Below are 21,929 nucleotides of genomic sequence, written 5' to 3'. Positions count from 1 at the left end.
TTCAAAATTGGAGAGTCAGACGCGAAGAAATCCCAGGTATGGCTATGTCTAGTAGGCAACAACGCGCTGCCATTACGCGTGACGTCAGCGGGGCTGTAGCCGGGTATAGAACACGGAGAGCGAACCATGGGAAATGAAGGAAGGAGAAGAAAGAAAAAGTGAGCCGGTGAGCGGCAGATATTGTATTATAATCAACCTTACACGTGATTGGACATGGTTTATGGTATGTGCAGCAAGCATGTATCCTCCTTTTGCACTAGCCATAGAGCTGGAGAACATCGCCAGGACGCAAGGCGGCAAAAAAAATAAAATAAAAAAAATAAAAAAAAATAAAATATATATATTTGTATATCCATTGCAAGGCTTGATTAACAGGCAAGAAGGATCGAAGGAAATATTCAATGTGTTCTAACGATGTATCAACTGGTGGATCACATCTTCAACGGCTCGAAGAAAATATGTTCATGAAAAGGGTTAAAAAAGAAAGAAGAGTGATGAATAAAGAGTAAAGTGGGGATGTAGATCGTATGGGTCGAGAAAGGAGGGTAGGCGAATGAATGAATGCTCTCATCTCTCATGGCATGCTCATTTCATAAAACTCTTTTCGGTTGGTTATTAATATGAAGATTGCTTGTATATATGCATGCAGCGATGCGTACAGAAACAAAAAAAAAAAAAAAAAAAGATGAGCATATTTCATCTAGGCTAACACCATTTGCATCGCATCGATTCGATTGCTACATTCGTTCTGCCCAAGGACAAGACAGCTTTTTGAGCTTGTAGTCGAGTCGAGTGGTTCAGCGGACAATATTTCCCATATCGCGATGAGCCGAGAGATGGGGATGCGGTCGCTAAATAACATAATACATGATGCTAATAATAATGAGCAGAACACAAAAGACCGCGCTGACACCAACTCCCCATGGTATTAATGAGGATGGGCTTTATTCGATCGCTAAAAAGATAGATATGGTTGATACTATTATCCAATGTTGTCTTGTTGTTTCGCTCGTGAAATATGAACTTGAGATGCATATGATATGGCAGTGTGGCACAGGGCACGAAAGTGAACTTGGACATCAAAGTATGAATTTAGGTATAGACATGGGACAGATGTACATTGGCATGCGCGCAAACAGACCATGGACATATCGCATCGTAGATGGGATGGGATGGGTAGTGTCGGCAACATTTTATTGAATATCTCATGTTGCCGATGGGGGTTGCTGCAAGGTAAGTTTGTTGTATTGTGTTTGGGTACCTCATTCCTTCATTACCTTGCCATGCCATGCATGTTATATCAAATCCTATCGTATCCGAACAAAAAAAAAAAAAAAAAATACGCTCCGCTCTTGCAAATGAACCCAACGGACAAACTCAAAACAAAAAAAGGGAGCCAAAGCCAGGCGAAGGGTAATGAAGCAGCGGGTACGGACTACATACAACGGCGATGGTAATTATACATGAACTCCATGAACTTCATTGCAAATAGACGTACGCTAGGCGAATAAATAGCCCAAGCGGACATCTGAAAGGAAAGGCTGTAATAAGCGGTTGCCCGTGCCAGCGCAGTGTCTCTCTCACCCTTTTTACCCTTTTCTCGTACTCTCCTCTCCCTCGTCCTCTCTGTCTCTCTCTCTCTCTCTCTCTCTCTCTCTCTCTCTCTTCTCTCTCTCTTCTCTTTCTTTCTTTTCTTTCCTCGTCTCACCTCATAAACACATACACACACACAACAGCCTCCTCATCCTCCTCATCCTCCCCATCACCCCCATCACCCCTCACACAGCTCCATCCCTCTTCTCTTCATCATCATGCAGGCCATCAAGTGTGTTGTCGTCGGAGGTACTTTTTCTCCATCCCCTCTTCGTCTTCCTCATCATCTCGCACCTTTTGGCGCGCACCCCGCCCCGCACGATATGTTTCACCAGGCAGTGCCCTGGGAAAAATAAAAAAGTCCCTCGTGGCCTCACCTACCACCCCCCTTACCAGGACCCAGCACTCCACCGGATGACCCAGCACCAGGACCCTGCACCAGCTACACCTCGCCATGCCATTATCCTTATCCTGTCAATTGGCAATGGCCTCATGCTATCCTGTCAAACGGACCCAGCATCTCAGCCCTTTGTTTTCGCTTTGACTTCTTTGGAGTGGGTTTTGCGGATGGCTAACTGTTGTCTGTTTCTGTTGCTTTTTTGCCGCCAACCTGCTGTCATGTTTAGACGGTGCCGTCGGAAAGGTACGAACTGTCCCTGCCTGAACACCTCTGCTCTGTCGAACTACTGTTGGTGCACCTGAGCTGAGCAACTAACATCCGGCCTTTCATCTCCGATGTTTGAATCCCTTGTTCTCGATAGACCTGCCTCCTCATCAGTTACACGACCAATGCCTTCCCCGGCGAGTATATCCCTACTGTGTAAGGCCCTTTCCCCTCAGCATGCTGCCCTGCTGACCTAAACTCCTGCCAAGAATTAGCCCGACCTGTAGCAGACGAGGCGAGATGACGACAAAAAAAGCTTGAATAAGCGTCTATCACTACTGGTTCAGCGCAAAACTCGGGGGGGTTAAGGAGAAAGTGAGATTACTGAGATCGTCCAGTTGGATCCTTACTAAATCCTGCTCTGTTTTTCTCTTGTAGCTTCGATAACTACTCTGCTAATGTCATGGTCGACGGAAAGCCCATTAACCTGGGTCTCTGGGATACCGCTGGTCAGGAGGATTACGATCGTCTCCGTCCTCTCTCCTACCCTCAGACCGATGTGTTCCTCATCTGCTTCTCCCTCGTCAGCCCTCCCTCGTTCGAGAACGTCAAGACCAAGGTAATGCATGGATCTTCAAAAAAAATTCGCATCTTGCTTTATTGTTTGGCCATCGACATCCGGTCTTGCTATGGATCCAAACAAATGCGCAGAACAGGACCCTACGTTTTTTATTCGCTGTCGCTGATCTCGATGACTTCAGGGATCTCCGCGTCAAAACGAGTGGTCAATCATCTGTAGGAGAGCAGGAGCATGCGTGCCACGGAAAGAAAATCCTTTTCGTACGACCCTGATCCAATGCAAGCAGCAGTAACAACAGACAACAATGACACAGTCGGAAGCACAACAGATGCAGCAACTTCGTATAACATCGGCCATGCGCAATGCTTTCCTGTTTTATGGCGGTCAACATTGTTTCACATGGACCAGCCCGCAAACAATGCGCCCCCAGCTCTCCTCAGAGGGACCACCAGCTTCTATGCTTTCTCGAGTGGGTGTCAGCCTCAGCAACAACAAAATATCAGGAGGCAACCCAATGCTTACATGCGTTTCATCTTTGGACCTCGCATCTAAACAAGGAATAAGCAACCAAGCATGGACAGGATGAATAGCATGAACAGCAGTATAGATGGTACACAAAGTACCTGTCCGCCCTATTCCCGCTCTTTCGCCCCTCTCATTGTTACAGCGCCCAAACGTATGGCATGGGAGGGGAAGGAGGGCCATGAATTGGAATCGACTCTCGGCATCCAGGATGGTCTCAGCATGAGAGGCTATCCCAAGTCGTCCATCCTACATACTGCCGGAACAAAAGAAGCGCCAATTTAGCACATGAAAGGTATATTTTACTTACTAACGCAAGGTCACCTCCTTTTTACCTTCCTTACGCAACATAGTGGAACCCTGAGATCAGCCATCACGCACCCAACATCCCCACTATCCTTGTTGGAACAAAGTTGGATTTGCGTGAGGATAAGGACACCCTGGACAAGCTGCGCGAGAAGCGCATGATGCCCATCTCATACCCCCAAGGTCTCCAGATGGCCAAGGAGATCTCTGCTGTCCGCTACCTTGAGTGCTCGGCCTTGACCCAGAAAGGCCTCAAGAACGTCTTTGACGAGGCCATCCGCGCTGTCCTCTGCCCGGTCCAGCCCTCAAAGAGATCCAAGAAGTGCCTTATTCTGTAAACGGGACTTTGATAGGACGAGGACAGTGATCATGGATGAGGAGGGGCCGGAAGTGCGTCTGAATATTGTTGTCTACAAGGGGACGATCCACGTATTTTATTCCATCTTCGCAGATCCAACAGAACCCTTTTTTTTTCTTCCTCATACGCCGTGGTCATCATACTTTTTTCTTTTCTTGATTGTTACCATGGATCGTCAGTGATAATTGAGAAAGGCTTTCACATATATACTTCATTCATTTTTTTTTTTTTTATATATATATCACTCTTCCTCTTAGTGCACCTATTACTATATATATTTTACGCAATAAACCTTTCATACAATGCGTCTAGACAAACGGATTTATTGTGCTAATGGCTATTGAAAGTAAGCTTCACAGCAGTAAACATAAAAATGCTTTTTTGAGAAACCAACGCGTTGAATAACGGATTTACCTTGTCGAGTGCATATGTTGGATATATACCCCGGCCCAAGGTTCACCACTCCTGAATATTCGCTCGAGGCGACTTCTTCGTTCTACAATTGCTCGAGCTGGTGTAGAATGCGAGAACGTTTTTGTATGCACGCGCCTTTCTAATTTGGGGAGCTGAGGACAAAGGGGGGGGGAAGAGAGAGAGGGGGTCAGCATCGATCTGGCTGAGTACTAGTGCAGGAGTGGTTATGTCTTCATAGTTTTTCTTTTGTTGATTGTCGCGCTCCTTGTTTTTTCTTTATTTTAGAGGCTCCTTACTTCTCGCTCTCTCTCTTTCTCTTTCTCTCTCTCTATCTCTGCAGAGGAGATTGTCGCAGCTACAGTCCCTAGCCACGGCGTTGCTACGGGTTGCTAAATGGCGGCCCACAAGTGGATGGTTTCCTCTTTCTGATTTCTCTTCTCAGTTCAGGACGGAAAGATGGCGAGGACGAGTGTGAAAACGATCCCCTTTAGATGACGTTGTTTTTGCTTTACAGTTCCTTGCTTTACTAGCTCGCCGGCATTATCGCTCCTCCTTCTTTTTGCCTCGCTCGCACTCTCACTCTCACTCTCTCTCTCTCTTGTCTCTTGATCAGCTCCTTAGCATCGTCCCCCATTCAGGTTTTTCTTCACAACAGTGTGAATCTTTCCATCACCGAAATACATATCATTCTTTGCATTCCAAGCTTGGACCTAAAAACACATTGAATCTATCCAAATCACATCTATAAAAAAAACCAAGCATCATGAAATTCATTGTGGCCCCTTTAATCATGGCGGTCGGTCTCTTTGCTGCATCTATTGTCTCTGCTGCCGCAGGCGGTCAAGAGCCCAATGTCGCCAACGAATCTTCGTTCAAGGCCACGAAAACATCCATAGACTTCCCCGTGGGCACCATGTACGCGTTTTGGCCGGACAAAAAAGCAGGTGAGGATCAGCGCGAGATCTCGATCGCAAGCGACGGCGGCAAGATGATGAAGTACGTTGCGGTCTTCAAGGATCCCAAGGATAACGACTATGACCTCTCGTCTCCGGAAGCCATGGCCGAGGCCATTGTGAACGATAAGCCCCGCGATGTAGGAGAGATCGATCCGGAGAATGTCGATCATAAGGTGTTATTCTCGGTGTATTTGGATAAGGATGACAAAGTCCTATACTCAGTACCGGGGACGAACGTGCCGTCGTCGTGGAAGGATGTCAAGAACATAAACGATGCGATCTCGAAGGCAATCATTGCGAAGCTGGACCCGAAGACGACGGGGATTGAGGACATCAAGGATCCGAATGCGGCGATGGCACAGTTTATCCTGAACAGCATTGCGATACAAGGATCTGATGCGCTGGAGGAGGCAAAGAAGAACCCGGCGTTGATGAGTGCGCTTGATGCGGCGTATGAGGCTAGTCGGAGCTGGGGAGATTATATCAAGGACTTGGAGGGAAAAGTCGCTGCCGAGGAGGCGGTGTTCAGCAAGAGTATGCGATGTTATTTATTTATTTTGTCTTTATTGGTCGACCTAGCGTTCATGACCTCCTCTTTTCTCTCATTGCTAAATGGGGGTTTTTGCTTTGCATTCCTTGCTGTAGATGTAGACAGCGAGAAGGTCAAGCGCCATAACAAGCCGCACCACCACCACCACAAGACGGTGTCCAAGGAACATCAGAAGAACTAAGAACGGCAGGGACACAAAATCTGGAAAGAAATACCCTTCTCCTCTTTCTTTACGATCATCTTCATTTGGTCCGTAAATGAGAAGATTGAGAGGAGAAAGGGCAGGCATAGGAGAGAAGCATACTTTACAGATAAAGGATGAAATAAGAAATAGGGGCAGATTCTCCTACTGTACAGTGCTCTTGCGCCCTTTGTTCAGGAGCATAGACCACAAGGATGTGGGGGCGCGACTTTGTGTGGACTGTCCATGGTCGTGTACCTGTTGCACTTGTGTCTTTGTGTATGTGTGCGTGTCTGTGATCTAGGAGTGCACTGTACTTCAGCGCTCGGTTCATCCTTGTTTTGAATCGTGCTTGGTGCAGAGTGTACACTCATTCTTACTCGTGTTCTCTTCATTCTCTTCAATAAAAATCGGACGCTGTGCTTGTTCATCAACATGATACTCTATTTTTTTATTTTTATTTTTTTGCCTTCTAAACGTAAATATGTTAGACGCGTCCTTCTTTTTTAAAGCCTTGCGCACTGACCATGTCACAAAAAAAATATCACAAAAGGGGGAACACAACAGTGTTCATCTTTTTTTCTTTATCACTCTACCACCGCCCCGCCCTCCTCGTCAGTCTTACCCCGACTCCTGCAAAGGATAATTCGCCGACTCTGCAGTCCCTCCCTCGAACAGAGATGCCCTCACCAATCTTCGATACCTCTCCACGACCCTCACAATCTCCTCTGCCTGGACCACTCCCCTCGTCGGCATCGATCGCTCGAAAATCCGATAACTCTCTGACGCCAGATTCGCTTTACCCGTCTCCGGGTCCAGTACACACATGTATCCATACACCAGCACCGCTGCGCGGTCGATCGGTAGGTCGCCCCGGGAACGATTCAAGAATGTGTCGATGAAGATGCTGGTCGGCAGGGTGTTGAAGTGTCGACCGAGCAAGGGGAGGAAACAGAGGATTTGGGTGAGGTGCTGAAGAGAGCGGATGTGTAAGGGAGAAAGGAGGGATTGCTGCGTAGGAAGTATATCGGATGTCAGAGATCTAGTGGTTATGCTGGATGTGAGTGATAATGGTGGGGGAGAGGGCGTCCATTGGATGCGAGAATGTAGGTCGATGTGTGCACTGCCCCTCTGTCGTACAGATCTCTCGGATGCCGTACTTGAGAATAGATTTTTTGTTGTCGGTGGTTGAAGGAGCGATAGGATCGTGGGGACCAAATACTGGAAGGACAATACCCCTACTGAGATACAATTATCCCTATGCGGCGGCAGCATGGTTGAGTCCTCATCCATGACTGGGTTGTGGATCATGTATTGGAAGTGATCCTGATCGTGTAGGCTTGTGAGGCACTGTAGGATCAGGACTGCGGTCTCGGGAAGACAGATTCCTCGACAGACCTGATCTGCGATGACTCGTGCGATGATGTGTAAATTCTCGATCGAGGAGACAAAAGGATTCAGATGGTGCGTCGGGCTTATTGAAGATGTTGGACGATGGTTGCTGTCATTGTCGTTGTCGTCGTTATTATTGGGTTGGTTTTGGTGGTTACGTTGATCTGAGAGATAGAGGCGGCGCAGGATTTGTTGGCTGCAAGATAGTGTCAGTGTCACCATTTTCGAAGCGTCCATCCCTGTAGAAGGACATCGTTCTTGGAAATAGAGGTCTGAGAGAACCATCCGGACATAGAGCTCGAAAGATGACATCCACCGCTCCTGTACTTTTTTTATACCCATTCTCGAGCGTTCCTTTATGAACATATCTTCATCTTCGTATGTGAGGTCTATGCCTGTGTCCAGGTTTGGTGCGCTGTGCTGTCTCCGGGTGCTGCTGCTGCTCTGGGGCAAATTAATAATCTGGATATCGTACGCATGCAGGAGCTGCGACAAGGATATAGTCCGGAGACAGGAGGAGACCTGAGCGAGCATGAGGATCGAGCGAGGTGGGAGTGAGTCGATGATGCAGAACAGGATTTCTACTGGAAGGGTGTCAATGCGTGTAGATGCTGTTGCGCTGGAGAACTGTATGTTGCGGTGATGATATCTGTCGCCGCCAATCCTTGGTGCCATGTCTGAAATAGTCTTGGGTGTCCCTATCCTGCTTGCAGACCCGCTACTCTCGAGTTGGAGGGAAAAGAAGGAAGAGTAGGGCAGATGGTGGGTTGATGCAGGTGGCAAAGAAAAAATAATAGGACGTTATTTTATATTTTTATATATTTTTTAGTCAGACAGGCTGCGAGGCGCGAAACACTACTGCAAAAAAAAAAAAAAATTGTGCGGGTTGTCTGATGTCGCGGAACCGAAGACATGTATACTCATAGTACGCCTTCTGTGTGCTCACGAAACCCACGCGCAGTTACACGGCGCTATTTACCTCTGCGTTGTCGTTGAGATGAGGCAGGTTTCTCTCTTGCGTGGGATGATCATCCTTTGTTTAGGGGAAACCAAAAAACAATAATAAAAAAACGCGTCCATCGTTTTGCGGTTATCTATTTTCTTCCTCCTCACATGGATCGCTATGGACGGACACACATCTTTGATCTTTTTACAAAGCATACAGGCTTCTTTTGGCCGGTTGAATCGATCGTTTGCTGACAACTATCCAGTGTAATCCTTTTTTTCTGCACCTAAATGGGAGACTATATAGTTAATGTAGGATTGGCGATGTTCCTAAAGTCTTTTAATAGGCCCCGGAGGGCTCCAGAGGCCCTTTTTTTTTAACAATTTGTCTCTCGAGTCGAAAACGTGTTAAAAGCTGAAAACTCCTTGTGACAAAAAGGGTATCTTCTCCATCCCCTCCATGGTTGTCAACCGCCTCTTTCCTTGCAGGCAGTCCAATAGCATCCAATCCGCAGCATCAGGATCCAGCGCGTTTTTTTTTTTTTTTTTTTTTTTTTTTTTTTTTTTTATTAACATAAATCCCCATGAGCACAAGACGCATGGTCCGCAAAGGCCTTGAAGCCATAGATGCCTTCCATGCACGGCAGAGCCGCATCCCCTACCAACTATGTTGGCTTGAGGCGTCAAATTCATAACCCATGTCGCATAGCTAGCCTAACCTAACTCCTGCGTGACCTGTTGCGCGATACACGTCTCCTAATCCAGATCCAATGTTAATAAAGTTGTTTTTAAACCGAATAACCCCTCCATTATGTCCAACTTCCCTCGCCCCAAGCAATGCTGTAGCACCCTATAATCCGCGGCCCGTCTACCTTCCTGGATCTCCGCTGCAAGTAACCGTCTCCCTTTCAAATCAGAGAAATCACCAACACTACGTTGGTGTCCCCGATCACCGTTGCGTCCTCCGGCGATTCGCGCCAGATCGCCTTTTTTTTTTTTTTTTTTTTTTTTTTCCAATGGACAATCTTTGCCAGGGTTTATTGGTTATTTTATGGGGGTTACTATTTCTCGCTGGTCAGCATGTTCCTGTTTGTCCCGAACAATGGTAGGAGGCGCCATATAAATCCCGCGTATTTTCCCGCAAGCCTGCCTCGGTCGTCCTGTTCCTGCTAACTTGATATCTTGATCCTTTGGACTGGCTCTCTCCTGTGTGACTTGATTCGGCAAATATTCAACTTATGTTTCGATCCGGCATATATGTACGGCTTCCTTACGATGTTACTGCGGCCCTCGAGTGATTTCTGAAGTAAATTATTTAGTCTCCTCTCTCAATAGTCCCCCCCGTAACCTTAGTGCTGGAGAACGGCTCTGGCAAATCCGAGTGATAGTTCTGAAAAATCTCCTCGTAGCCCACGGTGGCGTACGAACCTGAGCAGAATAGAACATTCTCTCAGGAGGGAGCCAATCCCCTGCTGCCCGCGATCCGAAAGGTAATTTATACACGGCCCCCCGTGCCGAAAAACAACCGCACCAAGCTGGATCCGAAACTAGGATCCACAGCACTGTTCTCTGGAAGCTTCGCGTGATACTACTGTACCACACAGGCTCGCCCGCAGGAGCAGTCGTGCAGGTTTTTTTTTTTTTTTTTTTATTAACATAAATCCCCATGAGCACAGGAGCAGTCGTGCAGGTGAAGAGGGCGTGCAAATAAAGGGCATGTGCAAATAAGGATGTGTGCAATTAGAGATATGTGGCTGTGTGCGGCATATGTAGGCCCGTAGGCCGCTGCAAAATAAGTCCATCGCAGGATTAGCTCAGTGGTAGAGCAGCCGACTGCAGATCGGCAGGTCTCCGGTTCAAACCCGGAATTCTGCTTTTTTTTTTTTGGTAATTTTATCGATGGGCTGAGCGTGCAACTACACCGTGGAAGTTGCGAGAATCTCCTTTACCTTCTCTCTCATTCTTCTTTTTTTTCATCGAAATGGTCTGATTGAGTCTTTCTTGTTTTTCATTCTTACTACACCCTTTACGCTAATACCTCATTACCTCATTACCTCATTTCGTGCTCTTTGTGAACACTTCCCTTGCATATGTTTGGTTGCATTATTGCTGGTCGACTGGTAAAATACCTTGTGCACCCGCCGACGTTGCTTTATTATTGAGACGCTTTGAGAGGACTGCAAGAACGACTGAGTTTCCAACCACATTGATCCCTTTTTGTTACTTTGCATACTGTTACTGTATATTAGGTGCAAACAAATCTGCAGCAGGTCGACGTGAACAAGTTTACATTCCAATTGGATGATGCGGAGAATATCAACCACATCGTAGTCTTCCTACTCGGAACATTGCCCTTCCAGTCAGGCTATGCTGCAACCGTGCACCTTCTCTGGCCCAACAAAGCGTGGCAATTGCTCGGCATGTATGTTCCGTTCGCGATGTCATTTCCTGTCAACGTTGCAGCGCCAAACGTGCATAAGTATGATCACAATTTATTGATCTGTCTTTTTTTTTTATATTATAGGCTATCGAATGAAAAGGCAAGCGCGATCTTCCGTCTGAAGGCAGCATCCCATTCAAAACCGCATCCCTCATTCCCGGGTGCGGCAGCTTCTTCAGGAAACGACATGTCGATGGATCCATCGTCAGCGACAGCAGGAGGAGCAGCACCGATTACGGCAACGTTGGGCATATCGATCGAGCCCACTGATGCAGTCTTGGCCCAGATCTCTCAGCTCCCTTCCGCCACATCGACCTCAGTAGCTGCCACGTCATCCTCTGGATCAAGAACAATACCCAGCAATGCACTCGTACCACTGTCTGCTGCTGGCAATGTGTCCCCGGACTCGGTTGCAGCGATCGCACAGAAAGTCATGACGCATCTTTATAACCATGTGACATCATTTGCGACGGCGGTGTTACCTCCAGGCTCGATGGTACTGGTTCCGGCAGCCGGTCCGGGGTCGGCAGCGAGTGTGCTGGGGGAGACAGGAGGGGTTGGGTCGAGCTTTTTGCCAGTGAAGGCGTTTAATGATTGGTACCAGAACGTGGTCCGGAAAGCAAAAGCGGATCCGATGTTCTTGACAAGAGAATAAGCAGGGCTGCGCCGAGGAAAGGAAGCTGGAAGTATATTTTTAGAGTCTGGTTCAGCTTCGCTCGGACGGTTTGGACGAGGCTGACATGTATATAAGTACCGGTCGACTTTTGTTTAGCTTGTAACAATAATAGAAAAGCGAAAGTGAATGGTACGGATAATGTGTATGCTTGTCGAGAAGGAAGTAATTGGGATGCTGGTGGTATAGAGTGGCGCATGAAGAGAACACCGCAAAAAAGGAAAAAAAAGAAAAAAAAGGCTGCAACAGCGTGGAAGGAAAAGTTAGAACGCGTTCAGAGGCAACTGGCCAATTGGGTTTAATGCAGCCGAAGTGGCTCGTGTCAGGACCCCTTTTCCCTCCTTTTGTGGGACACTCCTCTCTCCATCGACACACCCTTCCTCATTCATCCTTCCTTCACTTCACTCCCCTTCTCACCTCATTGCACCTCCCCTCGCCTCCCCTCCTTTCTTTCTCACCCGTTGCTACAATAGCAACCCTACCATTGTTTTAATTTTGTTGCGTGTCTGCTTGTGTGCGCAATAGCCTTTCATTCTTCTCCTTGGTGCATCGCCCACCACTCCTCTGGACCAGTAATTCAATAACACCCCAAACACAGGAACAGCTCTATGGCCACCGAATTCCATGGACAGGCTCCATCCTCTTCCGCCTCGTCCTCAGCAACGAACCCCAACACCGGCACCAACATCAATGCCAATCCAAACCCTCAGCTTACCAGGAAGCGAGCAGTACCCAGTCCTCGACCTGGAGAGCTCTTGATCTATGACTGCAGGCCACTATCATCCTCCAGCCCAGCATCCGCCACCTCCTCCGCCACGCATGGGTCTTCGCCGCCTACACCAACGCCCGGTCTTAAGGAGGCCACCTTTCCAGGAAGGGCTGCTGGTGGTTCCGCTGTGTCTGACGGCTCATCTTCTATGGAATCATCGGTATCGTCCAGCGGACGAGACCTGGCCTGCAAGCAGATTACGCACAGTGAGCAAGGGGCAATGGGTCAGAGTGAATTCTCCGTCAATCTGCAAGGTATATATTACATGAAATGCACTAGACTCTTCGAAAAAAAAAAAAAAGATGCTGTGCATAACTTGGGAGAAGAGGAATGTAACACGATGGAGGTGGTTATGAGGATATTGGGAGGGTCTTTCAATGGGGAGGTTTGCGCTTATCAATTACATTTCTTCAATATTGTGATTTCTTGGCAAAAGGCTGGATTGTACGGCATGGCTCGGAAGTGCTGACCTTACAGCACACATCCGCAAAGAGGACTTGCGGAGCAGCACAGAAAATAAAAATACTATGTCCAGCTCTTAGTACAGCGATAGGGCTCACGGGCACCGCAATTATATCTTTTAGAAAAAAAAAATAGTCAGTCCTTCCATGTTGCTCACATATGTCTATGGTCTCTGTTTCTCCTTCCAGGAATAGGAGCAGCCAAGGCAGCTACTAGTACAGAACGACGACCTATCAGATGTTTACAGTGGAACATTGAGCGCAACTACAAACCTGCCGAAATCCTCGCCACTCTCCAAGAGCTCGATGCGGATATCTTGTGCATCCAGGAGATTGATATTGGATGCCATCGGTCCGGACACGAGCGGGACCATTTTCTGGAGATTTGTCAATCTCAGGGACTCTATGGCGGGTTCGTCCCAGAGTTTTGGGAACTCGAACACCCGGGGCGCAAGAATCGGGACCAGGGCGGAGGCGTGCATGGAAATGCGATCTTATCAAAGTGGCCGATCAATGGGTTCCGTGTACTGGATCATGTTCACCACGCGTATGAATGGGAGAGAGACGGTCTGCAGTTGAACGAACCGAGACTGGGAAGGTAGGACATACATATGTGATGCGTTTTTTTTTTTTTTTTTTTTTCTTTTCCTTCTGATGAATTCACTCGCAAACATCGGTAACTGTGGATTTGCATCTTGGAAACAAATATTCACAGGCTTGTATTTGCTTTTTTGTAACGCATAGACGATTCACGATTGTGGCAGATGTTCAGACACCTTCAGGACCACTGCTTTGCTACTGCGCACACCTCGAGGTCTTCACCGGGATTGTGGGTCGCATATCTGCATTAAGTGACATCTTGGCGGATTCAGAGCTGTATTCGGACCGATATCCATATCAGATATTATTTGGTGACCTGAACACGATTTCACACTCGATCGCACGACTCGCCAAGACCATCTCCACGGACCAGTACAGGATCGCGTCGGTCGGGCTTCAGGAGGCAGAGTGGTGGGACCGCAATCTCTGGAGCTGGCATGTTCAAGATGGCGAGTTCAATCTGGCGCTTGCAACCGGAGGCTGGTCTTGGTTGAGGCGGCTTGGCTTTTTAGGCCTTGGTGCAGGAAACCATTCAAAGGATGGACAGGAGACATTCTGGCCTGCAGATGTGAGATACACGCAGTGGCTCACGAGACTTGTGGGTGCTGGCCTGGATTATATCAAACAGGCACGCCAGGAGCAGTTGTTGAATGACAAGTTCATTGCTCTGGGTCAGGATCGACCTTCTCCTATCATCACTGGCAAAGAAAGTGCCGACGCTATTCACGAACGTGCCAGCGTGGAGAGCGACAGGAGCTTCCAGGATGATGGAAGTATTGTGTTGGTAGGACGGGCGAGATCTCCCAGCATTGTCACTCTGGAATCCAGTCTGATCGATCGAACCGAGTATACGTCTTCTTCACCAACATGGTCCTCTTCTTCAGCAGCGAGATACGGTGATAGCGAAAACAAAGGCGATCATGATGGAGCACCGGAGCGTGGACGGAGTCGTGGGGTTAAGGAGCCTCGATCTGGAAAATCATCGACTCCATCGACGCCGTCGCCCACGCTTCGATTAATTCCACCTACGCCCACGCAATCCAGGGCGAAGATGCTTTATGGGCTGACGGAAGAGGAGCGCGGGATTCTACTGGAGTATGATGATGATGATGACGAAGAGGATATGGAGGACGAGGACGAGAACGAGAACGAGATTGAAGATCTCTTTTTGGGCAACCATGGATTTGGGTCGCAACACTTTTATTCAGCAACGACCACATTTTCAAGCGATAATGATACTCAACACTTTAATGACCAACACTCTAATGACACATTAATGAACAGCAGCACTACAGTAACGACATCACGACAACTTCAAGAACAACAACAACAACAACAACAACAACAACAACAACAACAACAACAGCAACAACAAAGCGAGAGCTCAAGCACTGAAAGCGATATGTTCAAAGACCCACAACCACCGTTCCACCTCTCGACGCTCAAGGTGGCGCACCCATTCTTTTCGACACAACGTCTGTGGTCAGGATTCACACCACTAGTGCTGCACCAGGCACGGAATCCTGGGTTTTATGACCCTTGGTCTGCGCGGGACGATATGACGCTGCACAACCCCAACTTCTTTGGGATACTAAAGGCCAAGCTAGATTACACACTGCTGATGAACCTTAAGTGTGTGGAGCGCAAGGTCGGGAACCATGATTACTCGGCGAGTGATCATAAGTGGCTGCTAGTCGAGGTCGAGTTCGAGAGGGAGTTTAGAACAGTGGCAGGTTCAGCTTCAGCAGGAGAGGGATCGGCACTGGAAGAAAAAGAGAAGGAGAATCAGGATGGAAAGTTGATGGACAGGGGTGTGGCTAGCTTGAATGGACTGCCGTCGAAGACGCAGCGGTACTTGTGGTGGAGGGAGCGACGATTAGAGTGGGGACAAACGGTGCAGCCACTTGCGGTATCGGGTTTGGGACTACAGCAGCATGCGGGTCCAATGAAGGCACAGCAGAGGAACAGGAAGTCGACGTCATCGTCATCTGGGATGTATGTTATTGCGGCAACTTTGACGGCGGCTGTGGCAGTTGGAGGTGCATGGCTTTGGGCACGACACCATAAGTAAGGTCGTTGAGACGTCGATCGAGAGGGAATAGGGGAGGAGGAGAAGGATCTTTTTAAGGACGAGGCAATTGCGCTATTATCAACTCGGTATCGGTTTAGAGCATAGATCAATTAGCAACTTCCTTTCTTTTTGCATACTAAGTAAATTATACCTGCAGGGTAGGGCTGCATCGACAACTATGCGTTTTTACCTAGAACAAAAAAAAGCGACGAATAAAAATGGTACGGCAACCTGAGTAGCAAAGAACCAACCACAGCTGCTTTTATATTAGAAGAGGCCCGGAATCCGGATCGAGGATTCTGGCTTCGTTACTAAGCTTTGATATTGATTCAAGGTTATAAAGAAAAGAAACAACGATCGCGACATCGAAGGTGTACCAAGCTACCGTTAAACCCCAGTGGGACAAAAGGTGTAGGCGGCTACTTTTACAGGACGCAATGAGAGGAGAACACTTATAACAGAAGAGTCGGAAGAGAGGAACGACAATTTAATATAACTGGGGAAGGTTGATGATTAAAGGGAATCGAACCAATGATAAGAAGGCGAAGCCCTAGATGACCTGGGGTCTCGTAGACTACGCGTCGGACGCGCTGAGCTGCCGAGTGGTTAATTTATAATACGTGATCATCTGACCCTTTTGACTGGTATTGGGCATTGCGGTCGACACCCTCCTCTCTAAGCGTTGACGTCTCGATAACATCCTACGCAGTAGCTGGGGATCGTCGTAGAGTCGCTCGCATCGGCCTTACTACCGACATCAACTCAGGGGTTATGTAAGTGTACGCGGTATAAGGCTTGTTCCGGCCGACGTGTACTACACCTTGACCGCCACCCTGACCTGGATCAAATAGGTGCCACTTGAAGAACATCAGGGAGAAAGAGATATGGGGCCACGCCTCCACACTCGAACATTGTATTTATTAAAATGTTTGAGATTTTATCGTACATTTGAATGAACGCATATAGCTTACATATGGCACTGATTCTGGTGAATATACGACACCGTTGATGAGGGATCGCACCATTCGATAGGTGCAATAGGTTCAGGTCGGGGTGCGTGGTTGAGCAAATGGTTATTAAACAAAAATAAAGGTTCTACCATTTGGCACTGGCGCTCTTAAATAGCTGTGTTCATGCGGATTCAGATCATTTGAATGCACTATCAACAAAATGGGTTGGCGTGATATGTAACTGGTCTTGTTCTGGCACTAACTCGCCCACGCGTCGCGTGGAGTAGACTCCGCCACTGCGCCACGCCTGTGTCGCCTGGCTCTGACTCAGTATTGCAACAGGTACAAGGGCTTATTCGAGAATGATGTCATAGTCATAAGAATGCTTCGCCCAGTTGTCTGGAGCACTCCAGCTGCTTTGCTTCACCATATCCTTCGTATATAATAGCTCTTCTAACGTGGGATTAGATGGAAATCATCATCTAATAAACCACTCTTCCACCCTAGAACCCCTTGACTACCCCGACCCACTGACTGTTTGCATTCCGAAAGGCATGGTCGAACTCTGGGAAAGATTTCAAGTGGAGCGGAACAAGATCCCTTCCTTCTGTCCGCCAATGCTTGATTGAGAGAATGCCTAGAAAGATCAAAGTCATCAAGGATGCCAAGTGGGGTCACACTAGGCATTAAGCAGGTCATGAGTAAACATCTTTGCCGCAGTTGAGCCAAAAAAAAAAACATTCCATAGAACATACACTTTAAACCTAATTCCGTACTAAAGTGGCAAGGGCGAGGGCGAGGGCGAGGGCGAAGACACCAAAGAGTCAACAGAGACAAGTATTAAAGTTGACATCTTCGCCAGCTGAGATCCTTCATTCCTCACCCACCATCCTTTGAATTGCCACCACCATGACACAACATCTACACCAACAATTCCGGCAGGCAGACATCATTCGAGAGGTCTCTGTCAGGACCACCAATATCCCTGGAGCCATTGACACTTCGTCGTGCTTTGTGAGTTTGGAAGACATTCAGGACGCGTTTACGGATGCACAGCACTTTGCGTTGAATGGTCATCCCATTCCATTCCTCCCAGAGATTGATGGCACAAGGCACGCACTAATCACCCAGACATCTCAATCGACCTGACAAAAGAGAGAAACTCAATTCTCACATGTTCTTCTGCTCTATTAGATCTCAATGCATCGCATTCTACCCTGACAAGGTCCTAGATGTCATTACAGAAGAACCTCAGTCCAGCATCAACAACGCCGTTGTCTATTGCTCTACACTAGGGGAAGTGGGTACCCAGACCTCTCAGAACCTTCTTTTGTCATCAGCAAGCTTGGTTCCTTTTGTTGCTCGCAATATCGAACAAAGCACGATGATCAAGTCCGAAAACAAAGACATACAACAACAAATTCTGGATTTGCTGTTGGAAGCCAAAGAGAAGGACGACAAGATGCTGGCACTGCAGCTAAAGGCTAAAGAGAAGGATGACAAGATGCTGGCTCTGCTGCTAGAGGCTAAAGAGAAGGATGACAAGATGCTCCTGATGCAAGAGCAGGCACTCGATCGACTCGCAGTCATTCATGGACGAGTCGCGGCGCTCCTTACACAGACATACGAGCTGCACGAGTATCCGATTCCACGACTATTCATCATCCTACCCAATAAGACCTCCAACTGGGACCCCGCCAACATCCTCAACAACCAGTTCCGACTTCATTTTCTCTGCGAATGTGGCGAGCACACCAAGGTGTTTGATGGCGAGAATACCAAGATTCCACACCACATTCACCTTGCCAAACATGAGGGATACGACCTTCAGAGACCCAAGGAGTTTTTCCAAAAGTATGGCAGGTACATGCTGACTGTGCTAGAGATGATCAAGTACAGGGTCACAATTACGGGCCTCGCCGTTCCCGCGCTGGCTGCTGTCAGTGCCCCTGGAGTTATTGACATGTTCAAGGACTCTCTGGACACCATCTCACAGTCAGATGTCAACCAGTCTATCGCGTATCTACAAGGACTTGCGAACAACGATTCCAAAGATCAGGACTCGGCCAAGGACATCGAGGCGGATTCGTTCACTGGACTGGACGCTTTAGAGGGTGCAGACCTTCGTCACTTGGAAGCTTTTATCAAGGGCAAAGACAAGCATCGAGCACTAGGAAACCTCTACCGAATTGTCACACAGGAGGGCCATGTCAAATGGGTCTGCATCGACCATTATCGTTTGACTTACAAAGAAAAAGAGCAACAGGCATTTACAAATGCAGTCCAGATGAATGGTGGTACTTATGAACCGCAACTCGGTCAAGTAGTGATCAGGCTGGGATCCAAAATCAGAGCTGCAGAATTCTTCGATGCCCTAGGCAAAGCACGACGTGTTGACGACCTGGATATCACATTCGACTGGGAGTGCACTAGGAGTGATCTTGAAGCATTAGAGGATGCACTCAAGAAATCAAGAGTATTGATTCTTCGACTTGATCTCTATCGATTTCGAACAAGCCTCGGCAGCAAACTGTTGCCGACATCCACACGATACGAAGTACTTTTTCGCATCATACAACTTCCTAATATGAAAATGATTCATGTTGTCCTTCCAAAGGAGTTTGTCAAGCTTTCCAGTTTTGAAACAAAAAGACCATCTCATCTTCGCCAGTTATCCTTTGAGACGGTAGCTAGATCGATTGGAGGAAAGGAATTTGGAATAGTAGCAGAGACGCTCAAGACCAACTCGACTCTGACCACTTTGGACTTGGCGGGCAACTCGATCGGATCCAACGGAGCTCAGGCGCTGTCTGAAGCACTCAAGACCAACTCGACTCTGGCCACTTTGGCCTTGGGGGACAACTCAATTGGATCCAACGGAGCTCAGGCGCTGTCTGAGGCACTCAAGGCCAACTCCACCTTGACCACTTTAAACTTGAGGAGCAACTCAATTGGATCCAACGGAGCTCAGGCGCTGTCTGAAGCACTCAAGACCAACTCGACTTTGGCCACTTTGGACTTGTGGAACAACGGGATCGGAGACAACGGAGCTCAGGCGCTGTCTGAGGCACTCAAGACCAACTCGACTCTGATAACTTTGAGCTTGTATTACAACTCGATCGGACCCAACGGAGCTCAGGCGCTATCTGAGGCATTCATGACCAACTCGACTCTGACCTCTTTAGACTTGGCAGCCAACTCGATCGGACCCAACGGAGCTCAGGCGCTGTCTGAGGCACTCAAGACCAACTCGACTCTGACCACTTTGGACTTGACTCTCAACAGGATCGGAGACAGCGGAGCTCAGACGTTGTTTGAGGCACTCAAGACCAACTCGACCCTGGCCACTTTGGCCTTGGGGGACAACTCAATTGGAGACAACGGAGCTCAGGCGCTGTCTGAGGCACTCAAGACCAATTCGACTCTGACCACTTTGGACTTGACTCTCAACAGGATCGGAGACAGCGGAGCTCAGACGTTGTTTGAGGCACTCAAGACCAACTCGACCCTGGCCACTTTGGCCTTGGGGGACAACTCAATTGGGGACAACGGAGTTCAAGCGCTATGTCAAGTGTCCAAGACCACAAGATGTGACATAATAATACATTAACGGAGTTTAACTGAGGGATTTAACACGCGAAAAAATGTCGAATGGCTGAGCAGGCAATGGATCTCGAAGCTATCATCCGTCGAATTATGGCTGAACGCCTCTAAGTCAGAATTTGTGCTAGAGCGCGACGATTACCGCCTTTCGAATTTTAGTTGAATTCGAATAGATCTTCGGATCCTGAATCGTATTACGTGGGACGGCCTTGTAGGAAGCGGTAAGGTTTTATGAGGCGTCTGCTAATGTTAATTTCAAACATTGGAAGAGATAAATCCATTGCAGACGACTTTAATTGAACGGGGTATTACAGGCAGTAGAGTAGCCTTGTTGCTACGATTCGCTGAGGTTAAGCCCGTTGTTCTATAGACTTGTTCGAAAGAACAACCTCTGGGAATGAATATGCCTGGATATAAGATTTGATGGATTTAAGGCTGGTGCAACGGACACAACGGTTTATTCGGGAATGATGTGATGTCCTGGTCATAGGAATGCTTCGCCCAGTTATCCGAAGCATCCCAGCTGCTTTGCTTCACCATATCCTTCGTATATAATAGCTCTTCGAAGGCAGGATTAGATGGCAATCTTCATCGAATAAACCACTCTTCTGCCCTAGAACCCCTTGAACACTCTGATCCTCCGATCGTTTGCAGGTAGACTCCTGGCCAAAAATTCGAGCCTCCATTATCTTCATTATAATTATTATAATTCAATAGGCTCGACCCAGCCCTCTCTTCCAGTAAAGGAGGTTGGAAACGCAATTTCCTTTTTAGGCCTCCTTCTTTCAGAGATTGAATTATAATGTTTTATTGTAAAAATATTGGGGGCTCGAATTTTGGCCAGGACTCTATGACTCTATAGCCCCAACTCCGAATCCCGACTCATCTCTGAAAGATCCGGATCAAGGTGCGTCTAAAACTGTCTGCTGGATTGTTCTCAACGCGTATAAACCCATGGCTTAGTTCTTACTTTCACTCCAGTCTGCAATAAAACCATAGTATTATCTTGTTTGCTACCTTTCTTGCCTTGTCCGTTCCTGAAACGTAGTTTCCAGATCCGCTCCGTAGTTTGTATCTCAATAAAGCTGACAGACTTGTGGATGACCTGTCGCGCAATCGAAGGTGGCGAGGTGGAAAGGCTACCCCACTCCTTGATCAGGCTGATGGGCGTGATACCTTGGTACAAATCGCTAATGCTCCAGGTTAAATCCGGAGAGCGCTCGATAAAGTCGTCGCCTAGGAGCAGCGAATAAGGCCCGGCGGTACAGGACAGATCCTGAATGTGGATCGATATCTTGGAACAAACCCACAAGATGGGTTTGGATCCAGCGGTACGGGCCTTGTTATGAGCAACGTGTGCTCATGCTGCTTTTTTTTTATTTTATTTTATTTTATTTTTATTGTTTTTGTTACTTTTTTATAGCCAATTGATCATGCGAATCTATCAGACAAGCCAGCAATGGTCTATTACAGCTGTTCTCTTCACCGAAGTAGAACCGATCTGTAGTCGCCAGTTGATAGATTTTTTTAATCTAGCTCAAAAACATCCTCGAAGGGTACGATAATATTGGCCCGACTCAATTTAAGAGAGATAAAAATTTCCTCTATGCTTTTTGTGTTTGCATTTGTGAAGGTTGGCACAAAATCCATGCAATATAAATTGTAAATTTTTATCTCCCTTGAATTGAGTCGGGCCATTACAGATACAAAAAGGCGCATAAATCGCGCCGAAATGTTACAGGTAATGGAGTCAGGGAAAGATAAAGCAGGCCTATTGGGGAAGACAATGAGCGGGTAGGGTAGGTAAGGTAAATCAACGGTGGCGGGTAAGGTAAGTGCAAGGTAAGGTAAGAGAGATAGGCAGAGGATAGGGTAGCTAAATAGAGTGATAACGAGCGGAGTGAAGAGAATATGGGGCAAAAGGGAATAAACAAAAGAGTCAACGGTCAAATCGCAAAGTT

At 47.6% G+C, this 21,929-nt stretch overlaps 5 protein-coding genes and 1 non-coding gene across 6 annotated transcripts, besides 3 other annotated features; 5 read left to right on the top strand and 1 right to left on the bottom strand.

Annotated features, from left to right (window-relative positions):
* The first annotated feature begins 1,640 nt into the window (after window positions 1-1,640).
* BC939DRAFT_450720 (rac protein) lies at window positions 1,641-4,282 on the top strand. Its single transcript, XM_051555561.1, has 5 exons — window positions 1,641-1,842; window positions 2,220-2,236; window positions 2,355-2,413; window positions 2,636-2,816; window positions 3,653-4,282. Exons 1-5 carry the CDS (start codon window positions 1,812-1,814, stop codon window positions 3,941-3,943), a joined length of 579 nt encoding a protein of 192 aa, XP_051412577.1. The 5' UTR covers window positions 1,641-1,811; the 3' UTR covers window positions 3,944-4,282.
* Window positions 4,283-4,703: 421 nt separating this feature from the next.
* On the top strand, window positions 4,704-6,285 carry BC939DRAFT_450719 (uncharacterized protein). Its single transcript, XM_051555560.1, has 2 exons — window positions 4,704-5,867; window positions 5,979-6,285. Exons 1-2 carry the CDS (start codon window positions 5,141-5,143, stop codon window positions 6,062-6,064), a joined length of 813 nt encoding a protein of 270 aa, XP_051412576.1. The 5' UTR covers window positions 4,704-5,140; the 3' UTR covers window positions 6,065-6,285.
* Window positions 6,286-6,531: 246 nt separating this feature from the next.
* Window positions 6,532-8,256, bottom strand: BC939DRAFT_450717 (uncharacterized protein). The gene has a single exon (XM_051555559.1). The coding sequence runs from the start codon at window positions 8,129-8,131 to the stop codon at window positions 6,686-6,688; it is 1,446 nt and encodes a 481-aa protein (XP_051412575.1). The 5' UTR covers window positions 8,132-8,256; the 3' UTR covers window positions 6,532-6,685.
* A 1,948-nt stretch (window positions 8,257-10,204) lies between these two features.
* On the top strand, window positions 10,205-10,276 carry BC939DRAFT_t98. Its single transcript has one exon. It is a non-coding gene; the product is annotated as a tRNA-Cys (tRNA).
* A 69-nt stretch (window positions 10,277-10,345) lies between these two features.
* BC939DRAFT_450709 (uncharacterized protein) lies at window positions 10,346-11,811 on the top strand. The gene is made up of 3 exons (XM_051555558.1): window positions 10,346-10,521; window positions 10,651-10,823; window positions 10,926-11,811. The coding sequence occupies exons 1-3, from the start codon at window positions 10,492-10,494 to the stop codon at window positions 11,494-11,496; spliced, it is 774 nt and encodes a 257-aa protein (XP_051412574.1). The 5' UTR covers window positions 10,346-10,491; the 3' UTR covers window positions 11,497-11,811.
* On the top strand, window positions 11,676-15,643 carry BC939DRAFT_528704 (uncharacterized protein). Its single transcript, XM_051561474.1, has 3 exons — window positions 11,676-12,537; window positions 12,934-13,342; window positions 13,489-15,643. The coding sequence occupies exons 1-3, from the start codon at window positions 12,123-12,125 to the stop codon at window positions 15,413-15,415; spliced, it is 2,751 nt and encodes a 916-aa protein (XP_051412573.1). The 5' UTR covers window positions 11,676-12,122; the 3' UTR covers window positions 15,416-15,643.
* Window positions 15,644-17,274: 1,631 nt separating this feature from the next.
* Window positions 17,275-17,429: a sequence feature (Protein overlapping with rRNA (BC939DRAFT_502939, KAI7824138.1) was converted to a misc_feature.).
* Window positions 17,430-17,559: 130 nt separating this feature from the next.
* Window positions 17,560-19,938: a sequence feature (Protein overlapping with rRNA (BC939DRAFT_502939, KAI7824138.1) was converted to a misc_feature.).
* Window positions 19,939-20,028: 90 nt separating this feature from the next.
* Window positions 20,029-20,131: a sequence feature (Protein overlapping with rRNA (BC939DRAFT_502939, KAI7824138.1) was converted to a misc_feature.).
* The last annotated feature ends 1,798 nt before the right edge of the window (window positions 20,132-21,929 follow it).

This window comes from Gamsiella multidivaricata (assembly GCF_025024155.1).
Source record: "Gamsiella multidivaricata strain RSA 2152 chromosome Unknown BC939scaffold_30, whole genome shotgun sequence".
In the NCBI taxonomy this organism is placed as follows: domain Eukaryota; kingdom Fungi; phylum Mortierellomycota; class Mortierellomycetes; order Mortierellales; family Mortierellaceae; genus Gamsiella; species Gamsiella multidivaricata.
Note: the sequence above shows the minus strand (reverse complement) of the source record. Positions and strands in the feature narration are given on the sequence as shown.

Coding starts and splice junctions, on each gene's coding strand:
- BC939DRAFT_528704 (XM_051561474.1), top strand. CDS start 12,123: ATGGCCACCGAATTCCATGGACAGGCTCCATCCTCTTCCGCCTCGTCC. Junction 12,538..12,933: donor ATTCTCCGTCAATCTGCAAG/GTATATATTACA, acceptor TTCTCCTTCCAG/GAATAGGAGCAGCCAAGGCA. Junction 13,343..13,488: donor AACGAACCGAGACTGGGAAG/GTAGGACATACA, acceptor TGTAACGCATAG/ACGATTCACGATTGTGGCAG.
- BC939DRAFT_450709 (XM_051555558.1), top strand. CDS start 10,492: ATGTTTGGTTGCATTATTGCTGGTCGACTG. Junction 10,522..10,650: donor GCATTATTGCTGGTCGACTG/GTAAAATACCTT, acceptor ACTGTATATTAG/GTGCAAACAAATCTGCAGCA. Junction 10,824..10,925: donor GCGTGGCAATTGCTCGGCAT/GTATGTTCCGTT, acceptor TTTATATTATAG/GCTATCGAATGAAAAGGCAA.
- BC939DRAFT_450720 (XM_051555561.1), top strand. CDS start 1,812: ATGCAGGCCATCAAGTGTGTTGTCGTCGGAG. Junction 2,414..2,635: donor GGCGAGTATATCCCTACTGT/GTAAGGCCCTTT, acceptor TTTCTCTTGTAG/CTTCGATAACTACTCTGCTA. Junction 2,817..3,652: donor TCGAGAACGTCAAGACCAAG/GTAATGCATGGA, acceptor TACGCAACATAG/TGGAACCCTGAGATCAGCCA.
- BC939DRAFT_450719 (XM_051555560.1), top strand. CDS start 5,141: ATGAAATTCATTGTGGCCCCTTTAATCATGGCGGTCGGTCTCTTTGCT. Junction 5,868..5,978: donor GGAGGCGGTGTTCAGCAAGA/GTATGCGATGTT, acceptor TCCTTGCTGTAG/ATGTAGACAGCGAGAAGGTC.
- BC939DRAFT_450717 (XM_051555559.1), bottom strand. CDS start 8,131: ATGGCACCAAGGATTGGCGGCGACAGATATCATCACCGCAACATACAG.